Source organism: Entelurus aequoreus, linkage group LG17, assembly GCF_033978785.1.
Source record: "Entelurus aequoreus isolate RoL-2023_Sb linkage group LG17, RoL_Eaeq_v1.1, whole genome shotgun sequence".
Taxonomy (NCBI): domain Eukaryota; kingdom Metazoa; phylum Chordata; class Actinopteri; order Syngnathiformes; family Syngnathidae; genus Entelurus; species Entelurus aequoreus.
This window is the reverse complement of record NC_084747.1, coordinates 6,819,988-6,843,099: the sequence shown is the minus strand read 5'-3', so window position 1 is coordinate 6,843,099 and position 23,112 is coordinate 6,819,988. Positions and strand designations below refer to the sequence as shown.

The following is a 23,112-nucleotide window of genomic DNA, read 5'->3' as shown; positions in this document are numbered from 1 at the left end:
GTGCCGGCCCAATCAAATAATACCTGCGGCTTTTCACACACACAAGTGAATGCAAAGCACACTTGGTCACCAGCCATACAGGTCACACTGAGGGTAGCCGTATAAACAACTTTAACACTGTTACAAATATGCGCCACACTGTGAACCCACACCAAACAAGAATGACAAGCACATTTCGGGAGAACATCCGCACCGTAACACAACATAAACACAACAGAACAAATACCCAGAACCCCTTGCAGCACTAACTCTTCCGGGACGCTACAATATACACCCCCCGCTACCTCCTACCCCTCATCACAACAAAATTAGGCATAATAATGTGTTAATTCCACGACTGTATATATCTGTATCGGTTGATATCGGAATCTGTAATTAAGAGTTGGACAATATCGGAATATCGGCAAAAAAAACATTATCGGACATCTCTAGTTACATGTCCCTTGGCAAGTTTCACTGCAATAAGGCACTTTTGGTAGCCATCCACAAGATTCTGCTTGAATTTTTGACCACTCCTCTTGACAAGATTGGTGCAGTTCACCTAAATGTGTTGGTTTTCTGACATAGACTTGTTTCTTCAGCCTTGTCCACACATTTAAGTCAGGACTTTGGGAAGGCCATTCAAAAACCTTAATTCTAGCCTGATCTGACCACAGAACTTTCCTCCAGAAGGTCTTATCTTTGCCCATGTGATGTCAGATGAAACATAAATTGAGCTGCTTGGCCACAATACCCATCAATATGTTTGGAAGAGAAAAGGTGAGGCCTTTTATCCCAGGAACACCATTCCTACCGTCAAGCATGGTGGTGGTAGTATTATGCTCTGGGCCTGTTTTGCTGCCAATGGAACTGGTGCTTTACAGAGAGTAAATGGGACAATGAAAAAGGAGGATTACCTCCAAATTCTTCAGGACAACCTAAAATCATCAGCCCGGAGGTTGGGTCTTGGGCGCAATTGGGTGTTCCAACAGCACAGAGACCCCAAACACACGTCAAAAGTGTTAAAGGAATGGCTAAATCAGGCTAGAATTAAGGTGTCATCTTATCTTTGTTGAGGTCCTTGAAGTCTCTGCTTCGTCTGCGAGTTGTCATCTTATCTTCTTTGAAGTCCTTGGCTGTTAGCGGGCTAAAAGAAAGATAACATCTGCAACTGAGGCCACCCCTCAGACAGGAAGTTTTTGTCCTTGCACAAATTGAAAAGTCTAACTTGAGCACAATAGCTAATAACTAAAGCAACATACTTTAAGCATACTAAAGTTGTGTGATAATATATATATAAATGATTATTCTAACATTGGTACACTTTGACAGCCATTTAGGACCTGGAAATGGCCAGAACGACATGAAAAGACGCTTGGTCCTCCCACCCCGTTTCTTCGAAAGGATTATGAGAAGTTCTTCACCTATATGGGAATATATGAATATCCGAGCAGTCGGCATCCTAATGACAGCAGACCTTGTACAGTAAGTGTTGTTTTATTATGTTTGTTGGCTCTCATGAAGTCTGCAGTGAGTAACAATCAGTGATGAAGGGGAGAAAAAAAAAAGCAAACGTAATGATGCGTTTTTTAAATGAATGCACCGCGTATGCTTAAAATGATCAAAATACGTAAATATTAAATGTTTTTATAAATGTGACCATTACTACATTACATATATATTTACAATATGTATATAAAAACTCAATAGAGGTGTTTGGATGTTTTTTAAGGGCTTTGTAGCCAGAATTGTGTGGCAACCATATGCTCCATTGTAAGTAAACTTTTGATAGAATTTAATATTTAGAATGGGGAAGAAAAAAAAACATTCATCGTCATGTCTTTCATAATGATTGTGAACGATAGGCAAAATTACAACACTCTTTGGAATCTTGCCTATCGTTCACAATCAATATTGAAGACATGACAAAAGATGTATTTATTTTGTTAATGCTTTCTAAATAGTAAATAAATGCGATCAAAAGTCCGCTTACAATGGAGCCTTCAGGAGCCGTTCTATTTTGCCTATAAAGCCCTTAAAAACACATCCAAACACCTCCATTAAGGTTTTATATACATGTTGTAAGTATATATGTTATGTAGTAACAGGCACATTTATAATAGGTACGGTAATATTTACATATTTTGCTCATTTAAAGCATACGCGGCACCTTCATTTAAGAAATGCATCAGAGCATTTGCTTTTTTTCAACTCCATCACTGATTACTGCTTACTGCAGACTTTGAGGGCCAACAAACATAAGAAAACATCACTTACTGTACAAGCTCTGCTGTCATTAGGATGCCGACTGCTACAATGTTCATCTATCCCCATGTATAATCCTCGGAAAGAAAAGGGGGGTGGAACCAAACGTCTTTTCGTGTCGTTCTCGCCATTCCAGATTCTAAATTGGCTTGTCAAACTACGTCCTCCTTCTATTGTCCAGGTGAGAGGCATGATTGACGAAGTTATTTTGAAAAAAACAATTCCTCTTATCAACTATGAAGTGGAACCTAATAGTGGAACACGTATCACATTTCTCTCTCCTTCACTGCACTACAAGCCCCCACAATGCAGTCTGTGCTGAGAGGATTCTGGGAGATGTAGTTTATTTCAGATCCGCCAAGGCAAAGGTGCAGGAAAAAAACTACACTCACCAACTTTTGTTTGATACCATGACATGTCATGGCATTATTGTGAAGATTTACAATACTGTTACAGCCCTAATGTTCATGCATGGTGACATATTTTCTCCAGTTTCAGTGTTGTCATTTGACTTATTTTTGCCCTCCAGCCCATATGAAACCTGCCAAAGCATCATCAAAGTCCCATACCCGAGGGGTGGTTTTTGAGGAGGTTGTCGTTCTGTCTGATGAAGAAGATGAGCCAGTAACAAAAATTGTGTTATCAAGACACTCCAGGTTGGCGTCAACCCAAATAATTAATCTATTTGTTTTTACATTCCTTTATTTACTTTTGCTGTGTGTATTCTTCAGGGCTCCTGTGGAGAAATCGTCTAAAATTGTCACAAATGATGACGAAGAAATCGAAGAAAAAATGTCAAAACTGGCTGAGATGTTCCCTCAGTTGTCGAGGCAGAAGCTCTTAGAGGTGAGATTAAAGATGCTCAGTTTTTATTAGGGGTGCACGATAAATATTGGGCCGGTATTAAGAAAATATGCCCCTGTGCCAACTTTTTTGCAACCTGTTGCTGCCATTAAATTCTAAGTTAATGATTATTTGCAAAAAAAATGTTTTGTTTCTCAGTTCGATCATTAAATATCTTGTCTTTGCAGTTTATTCAATTGAATATACATTGAAAAGGATGTGCAAATGATTGTATTCTGCTTTTATTTACGAATTACACAACGTGCCAACTTCACTGGTTTTGGGTTTTGTACAATAAATAATATGACTTTTTTGTTTAAAGAAAAAAAAATCTAAAATCTGCAATGTAGTGAAGCCACGCTATTTGTAGCGTGAGGTCTCCTCTTGGATCAAATGTGTCGACTTTGACTGAATACTGAGAAGTCACATTTGCCTCCATTTGATTTCTGATTAGTGTATGACAATACTTCCCTGGGTTTTTAGGTTGTTGGTAGTACAAGCACATTGGATGGAGCTGTTGCTGCATGTCTGCTGATGCCTGGTTATAAAGGTATGAACCTAATTGTTAGAAATGTAACCTAATACACACACTTACACTACACTTACTGTAGCAATGAGCTGTACATTTTAGAGTCAGCAAATACAGTGGTTAATCTGTGTAATCAGTGGACCAAATTTGGAATATTGCTTTTTTAGACCCAGATTGTGGCAAGAAGAGAAAGCAGGATGGCTCCCTCAGCTCACAGGACATTACTCAACCCAACAAAAGAAGAAAATCAGCAGTGAGATATTTAAATAAAAAAACATATCAGGCATGTGAAATGTCCGCATTTTTAAACATACATTTTTCACGTCAAAATATCACTTCCACATTTTTTAAAATGAAATATCCATAAAAATACGAACGCTCGCCTTAGCCGCTGGGCCTTTCTGTTCTTCTTGCCTAAACGCCGCACTGTTATTTGCAGGACGGTAAGACGATCAGGAGCACCGAAACAAGCTTGCTAGTTAGCTAGCGTGTTGTTGCCTCCGTTTGCTCTCAGTCACAACGTTGACGGCTGTCTACTTAGCTACTAATCACATGTGGTTGATTAGAATCCGAACACTACCAGTTCTGAACCAGCTGTAGTTCTAGAGTATTTATTAGTAGCCAGCGAGAAGGAATATTTTTGATGTGACGGATGTAAACATAGGTCGCAACACTGGAGGTATATTACCGAAGGGGTCGTGGCCACAGAATAGCGTTGCCAAATGGGAAGCTTTTTCTGAGTTATTTGCATACATGTTATATCATTTTACATTACATTTTCAATTATAATAATGTTAGTAAATTATATACTAAAATTGATTTGGTACATTGCATGGGACAACATGAAAGTGTCAAAAGGACAGCCAAAAGAGGTTGGTAGATGAGAATAAATCTATGGGTAAAATATAGTGGCGAAATGTACCCAATCACAGGGAATGTAGTCTTGGATTTTCTTCCAGGGCTTGCGTGGCAGTACTTCGAGCCGATAGAAATGTTCCTCTTTTTTCATCAGTTTTCCTCTTTTTTCATCAAAGGGTGCTCACATGCCTGATATATAGTTTACTTTTTTTTTTTTAAGATCCCCAAAATGGGGATAGAGATGTACTGTATAATTTTTGTGTAGTGAGTTTCCTTTGCATTTGTCTTTCTGCTATTGAAACGAGAAGGTGTCTGAAGATGAATGTGATGATGATGATGATGATGATGATGAAGAGGATGACCCCAGTTGGGAGAAGAAGGAGTCAATGGTCAAAAAGCTGCAGAAAAATTTTCCTGATCAGGACAAAGAGGTAAAAATAAGACTGTACTATATTGTATTACCTTAAAAGTTACACACATAATTCTCATAATTAATCTGTTCCAGAGTCAAACTATTAATCCTAAAACTGTATTAACAATAAAGTAACATATTACCCGTATTTTCCGCACTATAAGGCGCACCTAAAAACCACAAATTTTCTCAAAAGCTGACAATGCGCCTTATAATCCGGTGCGCCTTATATATGGATTAATATTAATATTCATTTTCATAAAGTTTAGGTCTCTTAACTACGGTAAACAGCCGCCAACTTTTTTTTCCCCGTAGAAGAAGAAGCGCGTCCCACATCAACCTTAAGAAAGTCAATGACTTCACTATAAAAGTGGGTGACATTGTTATCACAAGGAAGGATGAGGTCACCTACCTAGGTTCCATTCTAGAGGCTAATCTTTCCTGTGATAAAATGGCAACCAAGGTAATCAAAAAGGTCAACCAACGAACGAGATTTCTCTATAGAATCTCCTCTCTGGTCAACAAAAGCACCCTGAGGATTCTAGCGGGAACTCTCGTTCAAAATTTCTCTATAGAATCTCCTCTCTGGTCAACAAAAGCACCCTGAGGATTCTAGCGGGAACTCTCGTTCAAAATTTCTCTATAGAATCTCCTCTCTGGTCAACAAAAGCACCATGAGGATTCTAGCGGGAACTCTCGTTCAACCCTTTTTCGACCACGCATGCACCTCCTGGTACCCTAGCACCTCCAAATCCCTCAAATCTAGACTCCAAACATCCCAGAACAAGCTAGTCAGATTACTTCTAGACCTCCACCCCAGATCACACCTCACTCCTACCCACTTCTCCAAAGTGGGCTGGCTCAGGGTGGAGGACAGAGTAAAACAACTTGCACTGAGCCTAGTCTATAAAATCCGCTACACCTCCCTGATACCGAAGTACATGTCAAACTACTTCCTTAACGTAAATGACCGCCATAACCACAACACCAGGGGGAGCTCCAATAACCACGTTAAACCCAGATTCCGAACTAACAAAGGTTTTAACTCATTCTCTTTCTATGCCACATCAATATGGAATGCACTCCCAACAGGTGTAAAAGAAAGGGCATCTTTATCCTCCTTCAAAACCGCACTAAAAGAACACCTCCAGGCAACTACAACCCTAAACTAACACCCTCCCTTCCACATAATACCTCTTCGGACTATAAATAATCAAATTTAAACAATCAAATGTAGACACTTTTTCTCACACTTTTTCTTATACTTTCTGATCTCTCTCTATGTCCACTACTTGCTATATATATCCTACCAAGTCAGTCCTACACTGTTTCAATATCCATTTCTCTGATGAGGCAATGATAGTATTTGATAGTATATATCTGTATCATGAATCAATTTAAGTGGACCCCGACTTAAACAAGTTGAAAAACTTATTCGGGTGTTACCATTTAGTGGTCAATTGTACGGAATATGTACTTCACTGTGCAACCTACTAATAAAAGTTTCAATCAATCAATAAATCAAAAGGTAAGCAACCGCCAAGGTAAGCACCCGCCCCCGTAGAAGAAGAAGCGCGCGGTGCATGCTGGGATATGTCGTTTCATTTCCATTTGCGTGTTTCTGTAAAGACCCCAAAATGGCTCCTACTAAGAGACACGCGTACGACGCAGAGTTCAAACTCAAGACAATCAGTCATGCTGTAGAACACGGGAATAGAGCAGCAGCAAGAGAATATAACATAAATGAATCAATGGTGCGTAGGTGGAGGAAGCAACAAGATGACCTGCGCCAGGTAAAGAAGACAAAACAGAGTTTCCGAGGGAACAAAGCAAGATGGCAACAGTTGGAGGACAAACTCGAACAGTGGGTTGTTGAGCAGAGAGCAGCAAGCAGAAGTGTTAGTACCATCACTATTCGAAAGAAGGCAACAGCGCTAGCAAGCGAACTTAACTTGGATGATTTTAAAGGCGGTGCTTCTTGGTGCTTCCGGTTTATGAAAAGACGTAATCTCTCCATCTGCACACGAACTACTGTTTCACAGCGACTGCCAAAAGACTTTCAAGAAAATCAGGCTACTTTCCACGCATATTGTAAAAACAAGATTACTGAAAAAAAGATCCGGCCAGAGCACATCATCAACACGGACGAGGTTCCACTCACCGTTGATATTCCTGTGAACCGCACTGTGGATACAACGGGAGCACGTACGGTAAATTTTTGCACCACAGGGAATGAGAAGTCGTCTTTCACTGTAGTTCTACCTTGCCATGCTAATGGCCAGAAGCTTCCACCCATGGTTATATTCAAAAGGAAGACCTTGCCAAAAGAAAACTTTCCAGCCGGCGTTGTCATCAACGCTAACTCGAAGGGATGGATGAAGAAAAGATGAGCGAGTGGTTGAGAGAAATTTACGTGAAGAGACCGGGTGGGTTTTTTCACCCAGCTCCGTCCCTATTGATCTACGACTCCATGCGCGCCCACATCACAGATGGTGTCAAAAAAACAAGTGAAGCACACTAATACAACACTCGCCGTCATTCCGGGTGGATTGACAAAAGAACTCCAGCCTCTGGATATTGGTGTCAACAGGGCATTCAAAGCTAGACTGCGAACTGCGTGGGAACAGTGGATGACAGAAGGCGAACACACCTTCACCAAGACAGGGAGACAGCGCCGGACAAATGCAGAGGACACATTTCGCCACACCTAGTGTGTGTGTGACAATCATTGGTACTTTAAAGGCCTACATAAATGAAATGTTCTTATTTAAACGGGGATAGCAGGTCCATTCTGTGTGTCATACTTGATCATTTTGCGATATTGCCATATTTTTGCTAAAAGGATTTAGTAGAGAACATCGACGATAAAGTTCGCAACTTTTGGTCGCTGATAAAAAAGCCTTGTCTGTACCGGAAGTAGCGTGACGTCACAGATTGTGGAGCGCCTCACATCTGCACATTGTTTACAATCAATCGTATTTGCTGATGTTGCTCTGTTGTTGTTGTTGTTGTGTTTGCTGTTGTTGTTTTTGTCTCTCTGTCTAATCCCCCTCTTGTCCCCACAATTCCCCCCTCTGTCTTCCTTTTTCTCTCTTTCTATCCCCTCCTGCTCCGGCCCGGCTGCACCAAATGATAATATAAATACATTTAATAAAGTCAAAATACAAGTAAGGCAACAAGAGAAGTATCCTACACTTCTCTTTTGTAAAGTAAATCTGAACAGCCGATATGGGCATCTACATCTGCTATATGATTTGCCCGAGAAGCTGGGCAGGACATTATAAAAAAAAAAATGAAATATGCCATTCAGTGAAGGTGCGCCTTATAATCTGGTGCGCCTTATAGTGCGGAAAATACAGTACACAAGTGTAAAAAGAAGTTAACCACGATAAGTCGTAGGGACTTTTAACGCAATATGCATGTTGAAAAAAAGAGAAATAATGACTGTTTATGTATTTGTTTACTTACTTATGGTATATTTATTATTGATTTATTCACTGTTACAAACATAACACAAAGAAATGGGATAAAACTGCTATGATGTGAAAAGAGGTAGGATTAGATAAGCTCTGCTTCTTCCTACTCCTTTTCGGACGTGCTGTAACGAAAAAACTGGAAATATGTGATGCATTACATTGCAATTGTATTGTATGCATGTTTGAAATAAACTGAACTGAACTGACATCAGACAAAAGTATTGGGACACTGCTTGAGTCCTATTGCTTTCATTGTGAATATTCTTTAACAGTTCCTGTGTATATTTTTCACTTCTGGAATTTAAAGCCACTTGTTGAAACTGCACATTCATTAAGAATGTGTGTCACAAATTAACAACAAAAGAAAAGACAGAACTCCCTGAGTAGATCCATTTGATGATCGCAAAGCCTTGTAATAGCGGATCAAATTTTTTGTTGAATTATGTGCCGTTGACTTAAGAAGTTCCTGCTTAAAAGTACTACCCAGACCATAGTTATCTCAATAATCTTCTGTTGTTAATGCAGGAACTACGCATGGTGCTGAAGGAACATGACTGGAATGTTGATGACGCTCTCCAGGTTCTACAAATGTTCTCCGACCCAGGTTCGAACACATTTTCTCCCACATGTTCCTCCCGGTGTCTACATCTGTCATTAGGGCTGCACGATTTTGAGGAAAAAACTAATTGTGATGTTTCTCTCCAAAATTGCGATTTGTTTTGCAATTTTTAGGTTTTATACATAAAAAATGCATAAAACTGCGAAAATAACGAGGGAAGGAAGACATGTTACTTTTAGACTGTCAATCAACATATTTTCGTCTCACATTAGAACTATATGCAATAATTTACTTTAAAAAATGTTTGGTTTTATGCAGACAGACTCAGCTCTTTTGTCTACATAATTTTCTTAAACTGAACAAATAACCAATAAAAAGTGATCGTAGTGTAATCATAATATATAATATTGCAATTGACCATTTAAAAGGGTATAAACTTGTATTTCTCATTACTGAAGACATGTTTACCATTGTACTGTAATTGGAAAGTAACCAACTTTCTCTGTAAGCAAAAATTTCACTTAGATAAACATTGAACATCTTAAAGGGCATTTTTCCAGTTGGAAAAAATAGGGGTAGTTGTCTTTTTTTTTTTTTTGCCATCACGGCAGTCTCACTTGTTAGTCCGTGTTGATGCTCTCACAAGAAGGGAGGCGTGCATCCTGTCTGTAAACTACAAGTCTTGCCCTGCGCCCACCGAAACAAAGATTGTGAATGACTGAAAAGAGGTCTCACTGCATTCAGTTACTTCTACTGTTAAATAAACGCCCTCAGGTGCTGAGAGTGATGCACAGAGTGAGACCTCTTTCTCCCTGTTTGAAGCGCAAGATGAAGGAACAAACACGCACAGACATAGTAATTTGTCAATGAGGGGCAAAGTATTTCATCTTCATTTTCATTTATTGTTCAATTAATTTACTGACTAAGTATTGGCTCAAACCTATCACCATCAAAACTTTTTCCAAGGTGCAAGTACAGTGTTTGTTATTGGCGTACTGGCTGCCTCCACTGCAGCTTACACAAACATGCTGTTTCCTTAAAACAGTTTTGATTGGCCAGCAGACAATTCTGATTGGCTAACTTTACTGTCACTCTAAAAACAGTGACGGCGAAGAAAAAAATGCCTGTGACAGCGGAGAAATACAATAACCTCGCTCACCTCTTGCTGTTTGGTAATCGCACCAATTCAATTATCGATGTCGGTTTGACGTCAATTAATCGTGCAGCCCTTTTTGTCAATTTTGGTCACTCTCATGCTGATTGTCTTTTTTGTGGACAACATGTAGGTAGCACCAGCTCACCTGACTGCACACCACAGAAATCCCAACCAGCAAAGAGCAGCAGAGATGAGTCGCAAACCAAGTTGCACCAACTCAGTGGTTCGGACAAGAGTAAAAGCAAAATAGATGCTAAGAAGTCCAAAGACCTCGATGATGTTAATGAATTGGAGGGCGATTCAGACGCTACAGTAGATAGTGATGACTTTTTAGAGGACCCAATCATAGAGTCCAAAGACGAATTTGATAATTCTACGTCCACATGGATTAGCAAGGACTTATCTTCCCCTTTGACAAGAACAGCTACCTCCTTCAACCAGAAACCATCCTCTTCTTCCTCCTCCTCCGCCGCCCAAATGCTGTCCAGGTTTGCCAGCGTGACTAGCATTGCCCAACAGCAGGCGGCCGAGAGGAAGAAAAAAGCCCGCGCTTCTGATGAGCGCTTCAGTTCCGACGATGAGGACTCAATGAGCAGCGACTACGGTGACTCAGATGAAGAGTTGAAAACGTCGAAACCCTCAGGAACCGTGATGGATCAGGTGGTCCAGTTTTTCCAGGAAGCCACTATTGATGAGCTGGCTTTGATCTCTGGTTGCTCTGTTACAAAAGCCAATAAGATAGTGGCGCTGCGACCCTTTGAAAATTGGACCAGCCTGGTGAGAAACCTAATGGTTGTCATGTTAATATTGGTTAAGGCTGCACTAGAATTATTGAGTATATATGACTGTATGAGGACTAACATAACCTAACAGATAGGGCTGAACGATTATGGGAAATATAATAATCATAATTATTTGGATTTTTATTGTAATCAAGATTAATTACACGATTATTCTTTAATTTGAAAACGTGAGTATTTATTGTACCACCAGAACTCAACTTTAAATATATCCCCACATTTATTAGTGTAATACGTCTTGGACAATTTTGACCAGTATTTAAGGTCAAAGCGTAATAATTTTGTAAATGTATAAATAAGGGCTTTAAGTACATTATGCTTATGCAAGGTACTTTTTTGAAACCGTCAAAACATCAGTCAGACCGGTTGTGGCCCACAGTGCTAATATTGTGAAGGAGGGAATTTTGCTGTGCTTATGTTTTCAGCTTGCAAGTAAAGAGGCGACTCACTTGAGGCTGTAAAAAAAAAAAAAAAGAGTGGGCTTCTGAAGTCGCGACCACTGTTTGTAAATTGATCTTACATCGATGATGTCGTTCACAACAATACAAGCAGTTGAGATGTGTTGTGGGTGTATAGATTCGATGTTTCAAGTGACTGTCTCAACATTGTTTAGTTCAGGGCGGGGCGGTTGAATGTGTTGGGGATAAACGAGCGCTACAGGGCACATTATTTTCCCAAATAAATGTTTTTTTCTCCTCACAATGACAACATTTCTGTTACATTTATGTCGAATTAACTGATTATATTTTTGCATTTATCAGCAGATTCCGTTTTACTGGCCAATTATATGACTTTGTCCGTGGTTATGAGAACGCGGAACTCATATGCCCTCCATTTTTTAAGTTTAGTGATTATTGATTAGGCATACTAGCGATGTGTCAAATAAAAAGTAGCAACCATGGTGACATCCCAAACTTCTCATAGACATGCTCTTTTTTCACTCATTCGCTCCTCATCTGTTTCATTGTCACAAGCTGCGCAATTAGCATGTATGTTTCGGAGCCCATTAATCGTTGTTTTTTTCTGATTATTATATTTTCATAATTGTGAAAAGCCATATTTGAAATCAAAATTAAAATTTGATGACTTGTCCAGCCCTACTCATAGAGCATCTTTCGTCTACAATACGTAATGTGCATCAGTTAGTTCTGTGCATGCTAGATTTCTTAAAGGACCCCTCTTATGCAAAACCAACTTTTATTACCTGTTAGTACCTGTTTTGGTGTATATGGGATCCCCATAAGTCTTACAAAATTGAAATCAAACCATGGAGGTTTGGTAGACATATTTAATAAAAATAATATTGCCTTCTTCCAAATCTGCTCCAAACAAGCCGTTTGAAAATCTGATATGATAGTGATGTATTTTGCCTTAGTCACGTGAGCGGATATCTTCATGTATGGTAGAGCTTTACCCAAAGAGCTTTGCGCGACTCTGCCATTTTAATCCAGTTGTAGTCAATAGGTTCCTGATTTTTCTCTATCCTTTTTTGTGAGGCAATACAACAGCTATGCAAAATTTTGACCAAAGCACCACTGTTGGATGTTATGTAGGCCACAAGAAAGGGTTGTGAATTTACACTTTTAAACTATTTTAAAGTGTTTTGCTTGAACTATTTTAACCCAGATTTTAAGATTATACCTATACATTTCCCCCCCAAAAATAAATGTTATAAAAATTGGCCCCACATTTTTTAATTCCAATTTCCGTTGCATCACGTTTAACATTCCATCTGGCTTGAAAACCTTCTCTTGCACTGTACAATCCTTTTTTCTGTATGGACAGCACGGCTGTCTTATTCTCCAATTATTTTACCCCAAATGTTTTTCATCAACCAACTTTTCCTTCATGTCTTAGACAGAACTCATCCACAAGACCAACGGGCTGCAGGAGAACCTGCTTCTGGGTTGCAAAGTGGTTCTCAAGGAGCGTGCCATCGTGCGGCGACTCATGTCCAGTTGCGAGACCATTTCCTCCAAAATGGTCAAACAGGTCACGGCGGTGATGAGGAGCGGCATGGGGTCCATGAAACAACCCAGCTTGCTCAATAGCCAGTGAGTGGCATGTATCTCTACTATTGTTAATCCTAGTGTTCCCTCACCACGTTGCTGTGTACTTACTGCAGTCTCAGTGCATCGCAGATTTTAAAGTACATTGAGTATGTTGAGATTAGTGTACCTATTTAATTTTCATGTTAAAATGACATATTTTAAAGCAGGGGTCTAAAACTTGCAATCTGGGCGCCCATATTTTGTGGCCCTCTACTTAACTTTATAGTTGAACGTAATTGCGACCAGCGCACCCTGGGCAGCTAATATTTTACTAATTATTGTCACGATCTTGAATCCCACTAGAACACAAGCTACAATAATAGTGCAAAAACATAAATTACAGCACAACACGAAGAGCAATGTCCGTTAAGCAAACTGAAGTGTCTATCTCCTAGGAAACTCTACAGTGTCAAAATTAGTTCTGTCAAATTAAGTTTTTTAATCAAATTAACTACACTTTTGAATTTGGTTTAATCGGGACTAACACGTTATTACTCGCTTGCATAATATAAATCAACTTAAAAAAGACCCCCAATATTTGAACCCCAATGCAGTTTTGTTGTCAGAATGTCATACAGGAAAAACATTTTTAAATGTTTTTATTGAATGCTTCATTTATATGTTGAAAACTCGTTAACAGTTTAATCTAAAGTCCTGTTGGGGTGTATTTTGATGGGTATTTTGGCAACGAGCACAACAGTCAGTCGCCTCACTCATCTTAGCACTGATTTATGCATTGACCTGATCACATAACAACCAATGCCACCTTTTTAAGTAACCATCCATGTTTGAGGTAAAGGAGCATGTGCACTCAAAATAAATTGCATTATTAATATGAGTATACATGATTAATGTGATATTTTTTAGTTAGTTTTTAGTTAATGTATTTTTGACTGCCCTTGTCAAAATACATAATTTCACATTTACAATAATTTTAGCCCTACCATAGCTCAGGGTCATTATAGCTGCTAGTAGAAGTAGTTAACACATTTAGTCACATTCAATTGAGTTTAAGACCCCTAATTTAGAGTCTATTAATTGTTTTAAGAGCATAGTAAATGTTTGTGAAAACTGTGTGGAATGTGTTGATGACTTGTAAAAAAGTATTTAAATGTACCTGTATATCGTGTTCATAAAAGTCGTAAAATAAATATCGTCCCTACTTGTGGAAATTCCCTAGAATGTAACCCCCTCTATAATCGAGGAAACGCTGTAATAAGATATTTAGGATTGTGATTGTTTGTAACATGTCTCTTGTCGTTTAGGCTCCACCTTAAACCTTATCAGCTCATTGGTCTAAAGTGGCTGCTCCTTCTGCACGATCATGACCTGAGTGGCATCCTCGCTGATGAGATGGTGAGACATTACGTCAGTCTACTTTGTGGCCATCATTTTGGCATAATAAGAAGGCCTTTTATCTCTGATGGGTATGTGATAAAATAATGTATTATTATAGCGATCAAGTCTACTACAGCCCCATAGTTTCAAGTTGTAATGACTTCAGATTATAATGTGGTTATGAATCTTGTTCATCTTAATGAAAAACTTCATACAGTAAGGAGGTAATTAGATTCTTGACGGCAAACAGCAACAATCCAGGCCCAACATTTTTGGGCCTGGATTGGGCCCAAAACCGCTGCCAAAAATGCATAAAATAAAAAAGATCATAATGGTATTATAAAATAACTTAAAATGTGTACACTGAGCCGTTGTCGGTAAATGTCTAGTCATTTTAAACATTTTCTAAAGTGCAAATCGCAGACTTGGCGCATTTTCTGATCAAATACAGTGCAGATCTATATATGTAAGAGATTACGCATGTGGAGGTGATGCTCAGCTCGCCACCGCTTCATCTTTAGATGCGCAATCATCACAAACCATGATGGGGCTGGATGACTACGGCAAAAATAATAATCATAATTGTTTTGATTGATATTGAATTCACGATTTGAAAACATGAGTATTTATTGTACCACCAAAACTCAACTTAAAATATAATTTAAAAGAACAATCAGATATAGATTAGTAATTATTAAACAAGAAGTTGAATAATACTACTAATAATATTAACAACAATAAATTAAAATAACAATAGCAATATGAAAAAAACAATCAAATTAGATTTTTCATTGTATTTTTCTTGAATTTTGTTTGTTACTTTACTCTTATTTTACCACCATCAAGTGTGTGCTTTTTGTGTCATAAATTTAATTTAATAAAATAGTTGTTAATCAAATGCCAAAATCTTTACATTCGTTGGTGCAATACATCTTTGGACAGTTTTGACCAATATTATAAGCCAAAGCATAATCATTTTATAAATGTTTCTGTAAGTGCTTTAAGTACATTATGCTTGTGTAAGATACTTTTTTAAAACCTTTATCTTGTTAGCACAGTCTGAATGGATGTTGCACACAGCGCTGTTATTGTGAAGGGGGGAAGTGTGCTGTTGTTCTGAGCTTGACGGGGAAAAAAAAGATCCTCAAGTTGCGACTGCTGTCCTGTTTGAATGTTAAATAGACGATGTTGTTACAACAATACAAGCAGATGTGTTGTGTGTATATGAATTGCTCTTGCTAGCTTTAGCTTCATAGTTTAGTCGGTGTTTCAAGTGGTTTAGTTCAGGACGGGGCGGTAGAGTGTTTCAGGGACGAATGAGCGGTCCGGGACACATAATTTTCCAAACAAATGTTCCTTCTCCTCACAATAACAGCATTTCACTCATTTATGTCAATTTCTGTGATATTCGGCATTGGACAGCGTATTCCATCTTATTGCCCAATTCTGTGGTACGGTCCACGGTTATATTAACGCGGAAATTGTATGGCTTAAAAATTGTTTGCTGAGTTTAGTTTTTTATTATTGATTAGGCTTGTTAGGTCTTTGTCAAATGAAAAGTAGCAACCATGGTAAAATCCAAACTTCTAGTAGACATCTCTTTTTCACTCATGCTCTCTCTTGCATTTTACTGTTACAAGCTCAGGAATTGTCATGCACATGGTGCAGCCCATTTTTTTCTCAATAATATTTTTATATTTGTGAAAAGCCCAAATCTAAATTAAGATCAAAACTATATACATTTTCCAGCCCTAACCTGTGCAATGTATTTAATGTAAGTGTATGACAGTTATTCTTTCAGATTCGACCAAAAAAACTGCAGAGAAAAGTCATAAGGTGAGGCAGCCAGTACTGCACCTGTGTGCACCTGAAGCCTGCCTGAACCTCATTGCACTGTCACTGGTTTCAACTCCCTAAAAGTCTTTGTTTTTGACTTGTTCATATTATAATCTGGCTGACTCGCTCATTAATCCCCTACCCCTTTATCTTCTCAGGGTTTGGGGAAAACCATCCAGGCTATTGCCTTCCTCGCCCATTTATTTGAGAATGGAATAGCGGGTCCTCACCTCATCACTGTGCCTGCTTCTACACTTGGTAAAACACGTCACACTCACAAAACATGCACACGTTGATTATTTGGAAGTTTTCTGAGGTTTGTTATGAGTCAGAATCAGTGTTAGGACTAATACATTTACATACTAATTACTTTTTCTGGTAGCGAGTAATATGTTACATCACTTTATAGTTGCATTTTATGTAACTTGATGTGTACTACTATTGATACTACTTTAGAGGTGGGTGTATGTCAACAAGGCAATGTCAAAAGGACAGCAACTGCAGAACTGGAAGTACGCTTTTCTTGTGCAAGCAACAGCCACAAACAAACTCCAAATTAATTTGATACAGTATATAGGAAGAGGCAAAATTACAGCACAACATTTAAGTACACGGACACAACATTTACGTACACATACACAACATGTAAGTACACACAAACTACTACTTGGGAAATATGGACAATTAAATGCTGTAATAACCATGAAAGTACCAACATTTTACTTCTTGGCTGAAACCAAAAATGAGGAAACCAAGGCCGAAACACCAACATAAATATTGTGCCAATTATTATTATTACATTGCATTTATAGCTTACTAAAATCCAAGCATTACAATTGCAAAAGTTAATATGTATCCGTCCAAAATAAAACAATCATAAAATTATGAAAATACTATATATATTTTATAATAATACTAATCGATAGGCCAAATATTGAATGGGTCCAGAGACGGAGTCAAGGCGCTCCAAAGAAGTCAACATGGAAGCATAGAGTCTGTTGTTCCACTGCAGCGGACCTACACAGTCATTGGATAAATGCTTGGCTTTGTTGCGACCATCGGACGCTCAGTCCATTGAAAGTTGGCTTGGCTGGACACTGGGCTTCTATATGATGATTGAATAATCTGTCAAGGCTACTGGTAAATCCCTTCTTGATTGATAGCGAAATGAGCAAATCAGCAATTTTTAAATATATTTACCACCGAAGTAGCATTTCTCAAGTTTCATTCCATTGTTCCTCGTTAAGCTGGAGACCTTTCCAACCCTTTTAGTGACTTTTTCATTTAAAAACGACTAGTGGCAGGTCTAACATATTTTTCTGGTTTTATTGGAGACTATACTCGTGTTTGGAGAATCTTGACTTCTGTCGCTCTGCCGTGTCCCGGACGAGCTTTCACCGTCTCAAAGTACTCAGACGGTCACACTAGCCTTGAGCGACAGCCCCAGCTGGCACTTACCGTGCCCTCTTGATATTTTCACGTTGCAAACAGTTCGCATTCATTACAGGCAATCGCGTGCTTCTAGCTTACGTCATCACAACATCCTGTTTCGGTAGTGCTGTTTCAGTGATAAAAGTATTTTGCCCGAAAGTCAAAAATGCAGTTAGGGACATTTTCAGACGAAAATGTGCGGTGGCCAAGACACAGCCACTGAAGCACGTTCAATAATTTTTATCAACTAGCACTTACAACAGGTGATGCCGGTCAGAGACATCTCCTTCCAGTCAGTCACTCCCCGCAGACTGTCATTGCTAAGCTAACACAGGTAATGTTGCTCTTGACTGCGCCCTAACTGATGTCACATGTCACTTGGCAACAGGCACCGCCTTTTAAAGACACGCACTAATGTACTTTGATATCATGAAAGTAACGCATTGTTTTACCTAGTTATTAATTACTAGGTAAAGTAACTACCGTATTTTTCGCACTATAAGGCGCACCGGATTATAAGGCGCACTTTCAATGAATGGCCTATTTTAAAACTTTGTTCATATATAAGGTGCACCGCATTATAAGGCGCATAGAATAGATGCTACAGTAGAGGCTGGGGTTACGTTATGCATTCATTAGATGGAGCTGCGCTAAAGGGAATGTCAACAAAACAGTCAGATAGGGCAGTCAAACTTTATTAATAGATTACAAACCAGCGTTCTGATAACTCCGTTCACTCCCACAATGAATAAACGGCTGTTTTATTATTTTCCCCGAGGTAAAGTCAGTGACGTGGTATTTCGTTTATCTTTTAACAACAGCAAGGTATAACATGTAGTGCAACATTTATATCACATAGTGGAGGGGAACTTTTCCTCGATTCAATAAACAGTCTGATACTGTTATGGTAAATCAAACGTTAGTGCAATCACAATATAGTAACACTCGAAATAGTGCAGAGCAATAACAATATATCAATAACTCAACGTTGCTCAAACGTTAATGTCACACAACACAACACACAAAATAAACATATAAAGCTCACTTTATTAAGTTATTTCTCATCAACGAATCCCTCTAATTCTTCTTCTTCAGTGTCCGAATTAAACAGTTGGGCGAATACAGCATCCAAGTCCATCGAAGTCGTCATTAATCGAGTCAGTGTCGCTGCTGCTGTCTAGCAGTTCAGTGACAATTCCTGCCTTCCTCATGTATCCCAGCATGCACCGCACGCTTCTTCTTCTACAGGGGAAAATGAAGTCGGCGGCTGCTTACCGTAGTTGCGAGACCTGTTGTGGCTCAATATTGGTCCTTATATAAGGCGCATAGGATTATAAGGCGCACTGTCAGCTTTTGAGAAAATTGGAGGTTTTTAGGTGCGCCTTATAGTGCGGAAAACACGGTAATTAGTAATTCAGTTTAATTAAACTATTTTTTTGGTAAAGTAATGAGTAACTATGATTAATGACTTTTCAGTTATTTCCTAACACTGGTCTTAATGCAACCAAATGGGCAAAGAGTGAGCTCTAAAATAAACCTGGGGCTTGATTTGTCTCGTTTCGAATCTATCATTAAACAAAAAACAAGTTTGCATAACGCAGATCTTTTTCTCTTCTACAGATAACTGGGGCAGAGAGCTGAAATTGTGGTGTCCGAGTCTGAAAGTCATAGTTTATTGTGGTAGGGTGGCTGAATCATTTTTCCTTTTTTCTTCTATCAATGAACTAGTTCAACAAGTGTGTGCACGCGTTTTCACTAAAACGGTGACACCAATTTTGAAGATGTCTTGTGTTGTGTCTAGGATCTGTGGAAGACCGTCGCTACCTCAAGTATGACATCCTCAACGGAGAGCTTGAATTTAACGTTATTGTCACCACGTGAGCATCTCAAAGAGCACATTTGACACCCACCTTGGTGCTTCAACTCCATCTCACACTTTCTGTTCACATTACGATCTACAGGTACAACTTTGTCACAGGGAATGATAGCGACCGAGGTCTGTTCCGCAAGCTCCGCCTCAAGTACGCCATCTTTGATGAAGGCCACATGCTGAAGAACATGAAAACGCTGCGCTATCGCCACCTCATGGCTGTTAACGTGAGTTCAGTGGTGCTCTTTAATACCTTAACCACATCTGACCATCATCACATGTTCTCTTTTCTGTTCAGGCTAAACATCGCTTGCTGCTCACTGGCACTCCTTTACAAAACAACCTCTTAGAGCTGATGTCACTCCTCAACTTCATCATGCCTTCACTGTTCTCCAGCTCCACCACAGAGCTCTCCAAAATGTTTTCTATGGTATGTTATTTTTTTCATACCGGGGCGGGGGTGTTAGTTAAAGACCAGAAAATAAACTCTATACCAAAGCAATTATAAATATTACAACATACAACTCGAGACTTGCTAATATATTCAGCTTTGCATAGGACAGCGTTACGGTTTTGACGTCATCAGATGAGTACAAGGCTCCGTTTAAACCGTCTCCACACATACGCTAAGGACAGAGTTTTGGAACTCTTCATCTTGGCCAGCATTTGAAAAGTGTGCGTTTTTGGGGACAAAATTATGCGTTTGCGTGTGGACATGAGGCCTAAACGCAGAGATAACTATGCGTTTATTGCCTTATTTACCAGCGTTCAAAGTGGTGCTTCTCGTGCTCGCTCCCCGCACCATAAAAGCAGTCCGTATAAAGTAAATGCTGTATGTTGTATAATATTACATTACTTTTAAAACTACTGTCTACTAGTTTTTGAGTTTTTTGGAAGGCATGTTGCTCTTTAAAATTTTAGGGGGCCAAGCACAGGTTAAAATTGGTTATAGTTCATTTCAGTGGGGGTGACGTTGATTTAAGATACGCGTGTTTTGACTTACAAGCTCCGTCATTGAACCTATTAATAAGCTTGACAATTGGGGTACCACTGTATAAAAATAAAACAAATGTGCAGAGTTGCTGAATGACAGCAAATTTAGCAAAGAGGAAGCCTGAAAACTTAGTGATAAATGACTGTCTATATGCTTTCTGCCTCATCTAACCATATTCTCTGTAGAAATCCCTAGAGGAGCAAAGTCGTTTTGAGAAAGATCGCATCTCTCAGGCCAAACGCATCATGAAACCGTTCATCCTCAGAAGAGTCAAGAATGAGGTGAGACAATCACCATTGCTTTAGCATCCAAATCTATGGTGTTGAGTTCTAGATTACAGCAAGTGTCTTAAACCCCAATGTTATTTATTACCAAATTACACAATTTCCAGGGTTTTGAGTTTTTATTGCAGTTGTATTATTTCCAGGTCCTCAGGCAGCTGCCTGCCAAAGAAGTGAAGGTGGAGTTCTGCCCTATGAGTGAGAAGCAGCAGGTTCTCTACCAAAGTCTTTTGCAAAAGTTCAAAGCTCCCGCCGGAGGCGAGAGTAAGCCACATTTACCGCACCAGGTTGTGTGCCAGAAGGTTAATGAAGCCCATCTCTTGACCTTTTTTTCTCCCCCGCAGAGCGTGAGTTTAATAACTTGATAATGCAGTTAAGGAAGATGGCCAACCACCCACTGCTTCATCGACAATACTACACCACGGAGAAGCTCAAAACCATGAGCAAACTCATGCTAAAAGTTAGTGAAAGTGTTGAATATTACCCATAATATAGTCTGAAGTTTTTATTGATTAGTGAAGATATAATTCATGTTACCCAATTATAAGATGATGTTCTTCCTCTTGCTCAGGAGCCAACTCATTTAGAAGCAGATGCCGCGTTGATCCAAGAGGACATGGAGGTCATGTCAGATTTTGAGCTGCATCGTCTTTGCCAGCGGTACTCGTCCATCACCTCCTACCAGTTGGAGAACAATCTGCTCCTCGACTCTGGGAAGTTTCACTGGCTCACAGAGATGCTGATGTCACTCAAGGAGAAGGTTAGCTGCACACAATTGAGCACAACAAATTTGTTGTTTAGGTCACGGAAGATGGCGTTTGACTCATTCTTGCAGGGTGATCGGGTTGTGTTGTTCAGTCAGTTCACCATGATGCTGGACATTGTGGAGGTACTGCTGAAGCATCTCAAGCATCGTTACGTTAGACTGGACGGGTCTACACCAATAGCGGACAGGTCAGCCAGACAGGCAGTCGAAGCATTTGCGCTTCTAGGCTTTTTAATTCCTTAAACATGCTATTTTTACTAAACCCAAAACCATTGAAGTTGGCACGTTGTGTAAATCTTAAATAAAAACAGAATACAATGATTTGCAAATTCTTTTCAACTTATATTCAATTGAATAGACTGCAAAGACAAGATATTTAATGTTCAAACTGAGAAACTTTTTTTTTTTGTGCAAATAATCATTAACTTAGAATTTAATGACACATTGCAAAAAGGTTGGCAAAGGGGCATTTTTTCACTGTTACATCGCCTTTCCTTTTATCAACACTCCGTAAACGTTTGGGAACTGAGGAGACCGATATTTGAAGCTTTTCAGGTGGAATTATTTCCCATTCTTGCTTGATGTACAGTTTAAGTTGTTCAACAGTCCGGGGTCTCCGTTGTCGTATTTTATGCTTTAAAATGCGCCACACATTTTCAATGGGAGACAGGTCTGGACTACAGCCAGGCCAGTCTAGTACTTGCACTCTTTTACTACGAAGCCACGCTGTTGTAACATGTGTTTAATGTGGCTTGACATTGTCTTGCTGAAATAAGCAGGGGCGTCCATGAAAAAGACGTTGCTTGGATGGCAACATATGTTGCTCCAAAGCCTGTGTGTACCTTTCAGCATTAATGGTGCCTTCACAGATGTGTAAGTTACCCATGCCTTGGGCACTAATACACCCCTATATCATCACAGATTCACAGTTTCCAAAAACAATTTGAAATGTGCACTCATCAGACCACTGAACACTTTTCCACTTTGCACCAGTCCATTTTAAAGGAGCTCGGGCCCAGCGAAGCCGGCGGCGGTTCTGGGTGTTGTTGATAAATGGCTTTCGCCTTTCATAATAGAGTTTTAACTTGCACTTACAGATGTAGCGACCAACTGTAGTTACTGACAGTGGTTTTCTGAAGTGTTCCTGAGCCCATGTGGTGATATCCTTTACACACTGATGTCGGTTTTTGATGCAGGATCGAAGGTGCAGTGATTTCTCCAGATTGTCTGAACCTTTTGATGATATTATGGACCGTAGATTGTGAAATCCCTAAATTCCTTGCAATAGCCCATTGAGAAATGTTGTTCTTAAACTGTTCGACAATTTACTCACGCATTTGTTCACAAAGTGGTGACCTTTGCCCCATCCTTGTTTGTGAATGACTGAGCATTTCATGGAAGCTGCTATTATACCCAAGCATGGCACCCACCTGTTCCCAATTAGCCTGTTCACCTGTGGGATGTTCCAAATAAGTGTTTGATGAGCATTCCTCAACATTCTCCGTCTTTTTTGCCACTTGTGCCAGCTTTTTTGTAGCATGTTGCAGGCATCAAATTCCAAATGAGCTAATATTTGCAAATAATAACAAAGTTTACCAAGTTCGAACGTTAAGTATCTGGTCTTTGCAGTGTATTCAATTGAATATAGGTTGAAAAGGATTTGCAAAT

At 39.3% G+C, this 23,112-nt stretch overlaps 1 protein-coding gene across 1 annotated transcript in view; it reads left to right on the top strand.

Moving 5' to 3' along the window:
* Positions 1–23,112, top strand: part of LOC133632218 (SWI/SNF-related matrix-associated actin-dependent regulator of chromatin subfamily A containing DEAD/H box 1A-like) — a 30,494-nt gene that overhangs the window by 1,083 nt on the left and 6,299 nt on the right. Inside the window, exons 2-20 of the mRNA XM_062024521.1 lie at positions 2,774–2,900; positions 2,976–3,090; positions 3,571–3,637; positions 3,784–3,869; positions 4,783–4,905; positions 8,888–8,966; positions 10,208–10,854; positions 12,735–12,931; positions 14,194–14,284; positions 16,261–16,360; positions 19,154–19,213; positions 19,335–19,410; positions 19,495–19,630; positions 19,702–19,833; positions 20,583–20,678; positions 20,825–20,942; positions 21,023–21,138; positions 21,250–21,438; positions 21,514–21,632. Coding sequence (XP_061880505.1) covers positions 2,774–2,900; positions 2,976–3,090; positions 3,571–3,637; positions 3,784–3,869; positions 4,783–4,905; positions 8,888–8,966; positions 10,208–10,854; positions 12,735–12,931; positions 14,194–14,284; positions 16,261–16,360; positions 19,154–19,213; positions 19,335–19,410; positions 19,495–19,630; positions 19,702–19,833; positions 20,583–20,678; positions 20,825–20,942; positions 21,023–21,138; positions 21,250–21,438; positions 21,514–21,632 — 2,674 coding nt within the window. The remainder of the gene's footprint in view (positions 1–2,773; positions 2,901–2,975; positions 3,091–3,570; positions 3,638–3,783; positions 3,870–4,782; positions 4,906–8,887; positions 8,967–10,207; positions 10,855–12,734; positions 12,932–14,193; positions 14,285–16,260; positions 16,361–19,153; positions 19,214–19,334; positions 19,411–19,494; positions 19,631–19,701; positions 19,834–20,582; positions 20,679–20,824; positions 20,943–21,022; positions 21,139–21,249; positions 21,439–21,513; positions 21,633–23,112) is intronic.